The sequence below is a fragment of the Suillus subaureus genome, assembly GCF_016647635.1.
Source record: "Suillus subaureus strain MN1 chromosome Unknown BJ212scaffold_147, whole genome shotgun sequence".
NCBI classification, from domain to species: domain Eukaryota; kingdom Fungi; phylum Basidiomycota; class Agaricomycetes; order Boletales; family Suillaceae; genus Suillus; species Suillus subaureus.
The window spans coordinates 1-9,369 of record NW_024538703.1 but is presented as its reverse complement, the minus strand read 5'-3'; the positions used below and the strand labels follow the sequence as shown (position 1 = coordinate 9,369).

At 47.2% G+C, this 9,369-nt stretch overlaps 1 protein-coding gene across 1 annotated transcript; it reads right to left on the bottom strand.

Moving 5' to 3' along the window:
* Positions 1-4,062: 4,062 nt before the first annotated feature.
* On the bottom strand, positions 4,063-5,067 carry BJ212DRAFT_1288192 (uncharacterized protein; the record flags this gene model as incomplete). Its single annotated transcript, XM_041332025.1, has 1 exon — positions 4,063-5,067. One exon carries the CDS (start codon positions 5,065-5,067, stop codon positions 4,063-4,065), a length of 1,005 nt encoding a protein of 334 aa, XP_041185714.1.
* Between the last annotated feature and the right edge of the window lie 4,302 nt (positions 5,068-9,369).

The following is a 9,369-nucleotide window of genomic DNA, read 5'->3' as shown; positions in this document are numbered from 1 at the left end:
GAGGTAGGGTGCCAATATCACTGCATGTTTGTGAAGATACACCAGGAAGGCATCACTTTGCCAGCACCCCATAGTTTTCACCATTTTGAAAGGAACTCCTCGCAATAAATACTCTAACATCCCACCAATCTGTATGCCATGTGCCTTCAATGATTCTCCACCCAAATGATTGTTGGCATCTTGAAGGCACTTCATAAACTGAGTCTTCGTCAGAGGACATAACCCAGAGTGATGTCTCCAACTGAACAATGGATCTGTGGGATTAAGCTTGTTGACGGCGAGGTGATTGGTTAGGGCTGCCTGGGGGTCTACTACACCAGACTGGGATGCCCAAAACACATCCTCTCCAGCTATAGCAACTTTGGTGCATGGAAGACAAAATACTGTCACACGAAGGCCTTGCTGGTCTTCTTTGGCTCGTATGTCACCCACTTTGACATGAATATTAGGGTCGAAGCCCCGCAGAGTGGGTACCATGAATTCACCAATGCATGCAATGGTGAAGAAGGAAGTTGTCAGGCAAGCATACACTGCAGCGTGCAGAGGATTGGTCAAGTCGAGAGCAGACTGTAGGGCACTGATGAGTTCCACCATGAATGGTGTTCTCTTTGGACAAGTTGAAGTCTTGGGTGCGAGACGTTTGGCTCCCTCTAACACACCCGACACTTGATCTCAGTTGATGAGCCAGTCTTGACCATGAAGTAGATGCCATGCACGAATACCATAGAGATAGTTCTCAAGAGTTTTTCCCAAGTACATCCCAGCACATGATGCTATGAATGCTAACACCATGACGGATGATGCAGGGCAGCATTGATGTTCGGGAATGCTTCACTCATCACAAAAGATGTGAAAGACCAAAAGTCCTGATCCATAAGTCTCTCATGTGCTGGGAGCATGAGAATGAGCTATGACTACTAGGATGCGATCCAGATCACTATCCATTTCTGCGACTTGTGCTCCTGTGTGATCAAGACGAGACCTCGCTATTCCTAGTACCCATAACAGAAGACGTTCCCTCGCCAGACAATGTGGCCATAGTTGTGATGTTCATGGTGTTAGATCTGTACGATACTGACAAGGTTGCGCAGCAGGGGATTGCACTATCAAGGGGGGCACATTTCAGAATCAAGTGGAGTTAATCCTGCCAGGCATTGTGGAACTCGCAGAGCTGGTCTCCCCATTCTCCATCATCCGCCTCATCAACCAGTCTGTTAATATCCTTCTCCCCATTGAGGGAGAATCCCTCACTAATGTTGTTTGGTGGCCCTGAAGAGAGATCTGCATCAACAAGGAAGGTGGAGAGATCATCTGGAAGGACAAGTGGAGGGAGGAGGAGGTTCCTGGGGGGAAACACTCCCCTGGAAGGACCATCTGCAGATTGTCGGCACTAGGGACATAGCATAGGTGAAATGAGACATTTGGGGAGACACATTCGAGACGGTCATGGATTCTGCGAAAGACGAGGTTGGTGGCCCAGTTGCGACTCCTCCCATTCTGCCAACCATTGACAATGCCTTGGTTGTCGCAGAAGACTTGGAAGTGGTTGAAAGGCTGCTCTTGGTGAGCATTGAGAATGGCGAGTGTGAGTAAGTCAAAACCGACACCCTCGGCCCATCCAATGTCTCACTGGCCATTGAGTGTCTGCCATCCTGGCCGAAGGGTCCATGCACGCCAATACCCATTGATAACAATTGCAATCCCAATGGTTGAACTTGCGTCGGAGAAGGCACAAATGTCGACAAGGGTACAAGGCTGGGATATGGTCTTTCTGATGAAAGATTTGGCAAGCTTGGAGCACCACCAGTTGAGGTTGTCATGGAGATGTCGGACTGAGTGGTGCGGCACGAAAGGATGACTATGGCAGATCCCAAGCATGGTCTCCAATGAGGTGAGGTAGGCTTGTCCCATTCAGATGACCAGAGATGCATGTAAGAGTTTGCCGTACAGCCTCTGTACATCCAGTAAGACATGCATCATGTGAGAACACCATTCCGTGATTGCCGCCAAGTATTTCCCTTTCTTTGTGGGCGACAACTCAACTGATAGTTTGGGGATTCCCCACAATAATCCAAGGAATAATGCTTCATAGGCAAAGGCTGTATCTTTGGATGGCTCCCATGGGATGCCCAGCGGCTGGGAAGCTCGGTCAATGTCCACGAATGCGAACGTGAATTTTTGATCAATAATTGCATGCAGTGAGGATTGAGACAGATCACGGAGTTGAAACTGACAATCTTCTGTGTAGACATCAAAGGTTTCATCATCAAATATTTGACCTTTGTGCCACAAGCACCCACCTGACTGTCTGTTCCCTCCTGCTTCCAATGCCATGTGCACCTCCTTCCTAAGCTTATTGTAGCTCACCAGGAATTCATGTAGTATACAGAAGAAAAGGTGATCATCCACCCATTTAGCCAATGGTCCAAGACCCTCAGCTCGCAACAAGTCAGCTCCAGCGTCTGTGACATGACCATAAGTTCCTGCAGAGGGACCCATCCCGAATGAAACACATGTGTCCACACATAAGTCCCCATGAGGGAGAAGGACGACTGCAGCTGGCCACTGCGCACTGTGTAATGGAATGGTGTGATAAGCCTCAGCAACATTGTGTGTGGCAGCTTGTGAACCTGGCAGAAGAGAATGAATGATTGTGCATATGGTGTCAAATGTTCCCCATGTGCATGGGAAGTCATCAGAATTAATGTTTGAGTTGATTGAAGTGTTAGGGTAAGACAGTGAAGGTACCAATGGGAAGGAGAAGTTTTGAATAATGCAAAATTTTCCTGCTTTCCCTGGTTTGGGTATAATAGAGACGGGAGAGGATTGGTAGGGTCCAAGCAATGAGAGTAGTTCAATAGCAGAAAAGGGTCCAATGTAACGTCCAGTATTAAGTTCTCGAGCAAGAATCTTTTGGAAAACATCACGAAATGTGACAAGAGAAGGACTATTAGGTGGGGATTGAGTGCGAACAATGGTGGGGAGATTGATATTAAAGCCAGACTGAAGTCCATGCAGCAAGTTGGGATATGCAAGAAGGTCATATGTATGTAGTTTGTCCTCCCAGACTGCCACATTATACAGGGACACTGGATGAAGTCGTCTGTGCTCGAGAGCATTGCTGGGCACCATGAGCAGTGGCAAGACACCCTGAACATACATGTCACTCATTGTGCGCATGACTGGCGCAGCTGCAGGCTCGTTGCCAGTCGACACATAGAGTTTTGTCAGATCCTCACACAGTGAGAGATTTGTTGACGTGGGTGGTAACACTCTGGAACTTGCTGTCCCACAGACGTTCAGCCGTGCACTCGATGAAGCTGTGACTGTGACTCCCCAAGCAGACTGCGCACACTGCTGAGGAGCAAGTGCTGTGTGCGCTGTCTTGAAAACCCTGCTGCTGTGATGCTGGCCTGGGGTTACACAGACCGCTGGTTCTCCTACCTGCGCTCGGAGACACAGAGTGTCTCTGAGCTGGTGGGGAAGCTGAATGCCTTGAATGCCTCGAGTGACATGTAGAACTTCGTCTACCTCATGAGTTGGAGCTATTGCTCTGGGGCTGTGGACCGCAGACATGATGCCGAACAAAGTGTTCATATCCATGCAGACGCAAACACAAATGCAAATGCAAACACAAATGCAAACACAATGCAGATGCAGAATCAGGTGAAAATTTTGAAAGAAACAATAAGTCAGTGGTGCTCGAGATATAGAGATGTTAAAACTAACTGGAATGTCAGGTGATGTGTTCATTGTGCATATTGTTACGAACTCAGATAGAGCGTCATTCCAATAAAGGAATCAAGATCAAGGTCAATCAAGGACTAAGCCTTATCAAGTCAATGCCTCCCTCAGGAGCAATCACTTAGACTCCCACAGGATCTAAGGTTCAAATGGGACAATGGCTAGCCTCCTTCCCAAGGAGCTAGAGTTTGAGTATCAAAGAGAACTGAGTAGATTCAAGTTAGAGAAAATACAAGTGGTAACTAGGGTTTATATATGTAAGGGAATTGTGCACAGACCAGGCTGGGCAAAGGGTAACAACTACTAAGAAAGGAAGGTTCATGGGAAAACAAGGTATGAGTCAAAGATAAGGGAGACCATGAGGAAACAGTGCAGTGAAAAGGAAGCGTTAGAAGTACAGCCATATAGGAGTCCACAGTGATGATGGGAAAAAGAGTGGGGCACTGTAACACGTATGAGTGAAGCTCGATAGATGCGTTCGAATGTTCGTACAAGAGTGGGTTCATCTATGATGGATATGTCCCATGCACCATTGGATGAAAGGATGGCGTTATGCCAAGCACGACACTGCTCTTCTTGATAGAGAAGAATCGCACATCTAGCTAACAGATCATTGGAGTTCCAGTAACGATGGAGCATGATAGCTCCCCAGAATTGAGCAAGCATCAAGACACACTGCTTAGTCCAGTCACATTCTTCAATGGCTGCCATTATGCGCAGAATAGCCTGGGCAAAGTCTACTGGTGAGAGATCTCTATCTGCTATGACTCCTGCTGCAGGCTTTGAGGTTGCTGCACTAACCCATACTGTAGAATCATCTTCCCCAATGGATGGCACCATACTGTCATCATCCCGAGTGCAATAGTTGATTAATGCATCATCGAGTCCTTGATTCATCCAGTAGTAAAGCTCGACATACTTCCCGCTATCTATCTTTTGCAAGGCGAACTCTGATACTAAGGCCTCCTCATCATTTGTGAAAGGACAGGGCCTCAAGGTAATTGTAGAGTGTTTGGACTGATTCTTCTTCTTCTCATCCACCTGTGCTGTGTTTTCCTCTAGCTGAAGAGCCAGACGCTCACATTCGGCTTCTTTGTCAGCTAAGCACTTGTGTTTAGCACTTAGTCGTTCGTCTTCAACTACCTGTTCTTGCCATTGAAGGCACAAATCTTCATTGGTTAGTACCCAAGTGGTGCATAACATCTCAACTGCTTGAGCTTCGGTAACGTTAGGCATGATCATAGCCATACGTGTGGCCTGATACCACACGCTCATGAAATCTGGGCATACTAACAGACTTGGGTCCGAAAAAAGTCTATCCATTTTATAATGGACAATGTAATTGTTAAATCTTGCTGTTTTGAAACCAGTAGCTCAAGCACGAGTCTACTGAGTGATGACAATGACTAGCGCTGATAAGACTCGAGAGTTGAGACGGGAGAAAGAAAGAAGGCGTAAGTCTTCCTTACTCGGATTAGGCATAGACTACATTCTAACCACGTGCTCGTTCCTCGCTCTTAGGAGAACACGATATTACTAACCAAACTGCCGCATAACCAATAAAAGCCGAAGCCGAACCAGCCATAGCCGAGCCACCTCAGCACTAATCGCAGTACTAGTGGCGGCCTTTGTAGATGAAGCGAAGAAGAAAATTAAATGTGTCGGGGGAAAGAGACCAATTTAATCTTTGAGTAGGAGATACAGGAGGGAGTGTCATTTGCTGAGGGTAGTGATAGTAAATGTCTGGAATCGCGGTGAAAGATAATTCTAAGGAGGATAAACAAATCTTCGTGGGTTCAATCGATAAGCTATAGAGGATTTGGAGTTTTGTGTGGGAAGGGCTGGTTTGCTTGGCCGAGACCGGTTCCGAATACCGACTGAGGTGGGTCACAATTTCAATTTTTGCCCATTCTGTCTAACTCCTGCTCCCTGCACAGGTTCAGGAATCTGTTGGTATGACACAAGGTGCCGACCCCCAATCAGTGGACATGGTACTTCAGGATGCCCGTGATGGTATGACGGATAAGATGAATCCACTTTTTGAACCTGCGAGATCAGTAGCGTCCGCAGGTCAAAATGCACCAGCAGCTCTCGATCATATGGACAATATGGAGACCACATATCTTCAACCCCTCAGGATATTCGACACTGTCATCGGGAAGGTCGCGGGGGTACGACCTCTTTTCCTCATCAGAACTGAACTAATACCGTTCCACAGGTACATCAGCATGCAAAGATGGCATTGGGTGTGCATCTAAAGTACGTTTGATTTCGCTCTTATTTATATTTACTGCTCAGTTATTCTGTGTGCAGATTATTCTCGCTCAAGCGGATCACGATGAAGCGATACTCAGCCTTCTCAAGAAGTTGGGTCAAGTGTACGACTTCGTAATACAAGATGACACGCTTCACCAGATCTCGTCGATGAGCACTATTTTTGGATAGATCTCTCTGCATACTCTTGAATGTGTCCATTTCATCAGGGATTATTCGGAGAAAAAAAATTTCGTCAGTCTCCAACAAGCCGTTACACTTCGCAGTTTTTCAGTCTTATCACAGGGAAGAGAATGTCATTTCGGAAACAGACGATACCATACGACAGTATAATAATATGTTTGATGCGCTCATGCAAACTCTTCTGGGACCAAGTTGCTCGCGACGTAGCCATCTATGTCCATCGTACAAGTAAGAATTCGGACGTGCTCCTGACTCAAGATCTATTAATACTTCTTCAGGCGAAATACTGGACCTCAGCGGTATGGCTTATGCACAGGGTGCAGGACTAGATACTAGGAAGCGAGACCTACCGAGGACACGCACGGACACTCTCCAAGATCATGGGATGGATCAACAATAGCAAAGATGATGTTCCACGCGTGCTATGGCTATCTGGCTCTGCTGGGATGGGTAAATCAGCCACTGTTCACACAATCGCTAGCTCGTTCATCAGGGCGGGTGGGCTTAGTTCTTATCACTGCTTCGACTGAAACATGGACCATTGCCATAAAATAGTTTTCTCCACTATCGTGCGCGACCTGGCCGCCCGTCGTCCGGAGATGAGACGAGCGTCAGCTGATGCAGTCCACAATGCAAATGCGCTCAAGACTACAGCGGATGTCGTACAGCAGTGGCAGAAGATTATTATGGAACCGCTAGGGAAGCTTTCTGAGTCACCCGTGGGGCCTGTCGTGGTCGTCATCGACGCACTGGTCGAAAGTGGCAAAGTAGCGGAGATATGTAGCGACCTTCTACCCATTCTTGTGGGTAAAATTCAAGACCCAATTATCACCCACATCACAAACCTCCCGAACAACTTCCGGATCATCATTTCCTCTCGCCCGCTCCACGATATAGAAGCAGAGCTTACAGGTACTCGACATATTGAACAGATATCCATGGACGACATTCCACGAGCCACCGTGGAAGGTGACATCCACGCTTACATATCGAACGAGCTGGAAGGGCTTTCTGATTTTGGGGGTAGAGAGCACGCAGCGCTCACTGAGAAAGCCGATTGCCTTTTCGAGTGGGCACGTCTTGCTTGTAAACTCATCAAAGCACCCCCTCCTGGCTTATCACCAATCGAGCCCTTCGATACTGTGGTATCCCGCAATCCCGCTGAGCAGGGTAACTTGTTGTATGATATGTATTAGTCCATTTTGACAGAGATCATGCGAGTGGACAAATCTACACATTCCGCGTCTCAGCACAAACAGCCAATGAGATTTCATTCCGTGATGGGTTAAATCCTTGGCACATCTGAACTCCTCCCCAAGTTGGAGTCCTTGAACGCCACGTGGCGCTATTTTCCAGACAAAGTCGAGCATTATGAAGTGCAAGTCATGGTCGAACATATGGGATCCCTCCTCAGCGGCACGACAAATTCATCTACCCCCATCCGACCCCTTCATACATCGTTCCGTGATTTCCTGACGGACCAATCACATAGCGGAGACCTTTTTATTGACGTGTTAAAAGTACAACACGACCTTGCTTTCGCATCACTTCGAACGATGGAACGTGGAGTTTCCTTCAATATCTGCGATCTAAAGTCATCATATCTGAAGATCTCGGGCTGCGAGAACTCATCAAACTCAACTCACGCACTGCACGACACTGCTGAGCTACTCGCAGGCACCGCCCATGATGACCACAGGTGGACGTTCGCTCTTCCGGAACAAGATGGACGGATGATGAGACCAAACCGTCGGCTCTTTTTCTGGATACCACCCGCTTCTCGAAAACCATTTTAAAATCCTCGGACTGCATTAGTGTTACCTAGTGGAGGTCCAGAGCTTGATTTGAGTCGCATGGGACATGGGAGATGCTGGTAGCACTGCTACGAGTGAGTCTCCTGCCTTTTCCGTTCCTCGCAGTTAATAAATTCGGTCATTGTAGCTCTTCATTACAATGATCTTGTTCCAGTTGCGGAGATGCCAGGGACACTTCGTGGAGTACGATATCAAGTGAACAGTTAACCATGGTCTGTCGTATGTATACGTGGCATTGCGGGGTAGTTTGAGCGAGCGACGTGTTAGAAAGGTGACTGGGTAGCAAGTTTTTGAGAGCATAAAGCGATCATAGGGCAACGAATGATGTGATCGGAGATGTGGTGGAGTGAAACCAATGGAGAGAAGTGTGTTCTTCCCAGAGTGGATGGAACAAACAGAAGATTGCAGCAGCAGCGGGGTCGTATTTGGATATTGCTGGGTCGTTTGGCTTCGGTTGCACACAACACACGGGTTTAAATGTTGAGAGAATTGGGTCAATGGGAAGGAACGTGGTTCGTTGCATACATTACAGCATGTGTATAGTAACAACAAGAGTGCCATGAGTGTAATGAGTGCAAGGATATGCGACGCATGAGGCGTAGAAGAACATGCGAAAATTGAAGAACAAGTGGAAATGAGGAAATGGACGAGCGCAACCGCAATACGAAAGACGACCCTTCATTAAGGAGTATAATGTTAGGCACAGACATAACAGATGAAGCTAGCGCCATAATGGGCCCGTCCTCCTTGGAACATCTCCGGTGGGGATGACGAGTGGAGGACAGGAAGAGCACGGGATGCAGTCTGCAGGAACTTGCTTGGCCTCTGCATCTTGTCTGCATCGAACCCGAATTTCTGTCGGGAAAGTAGGAGACTCTTTGCAATGAGTGGCTTATTTGAGTGTAAACATGTTGGTCCAAAGCGTGGGTCAATTCTCGCAAGGCTGGACGAAATGTGAGGTAAAGTCAAGGAAAGATCGAGTCGCAAACTGCATCTGACGTCGTAAACGCCATAAATATCAATAAATCAGGATATTTGTATTGTCAAAAGACTTGTGCATCGATGTGTTTGTTAGCACAAAGAACGCATATAGCTCATCACTAAAATACGAAGGACGCGGAAAATGCAAGCTGAAAGAAGCGAGTATTGTCAGCAAGCTCAAATAATAAGCGTTATATGTGCGACTCACAGAACTGTCAGCAGGTCTAAGCTTCATCTGACTCACAAGCTGTCTCACTATCTCTAGGCCGCGCTTGGAATTCATGTGGACGGGATAGCAAGTCCATTGCATTAGTCGATCGGTGGGTGAGCAAGAACGGTTGCTCCCTGCTTACTTGAAGATTGAATAGTATTC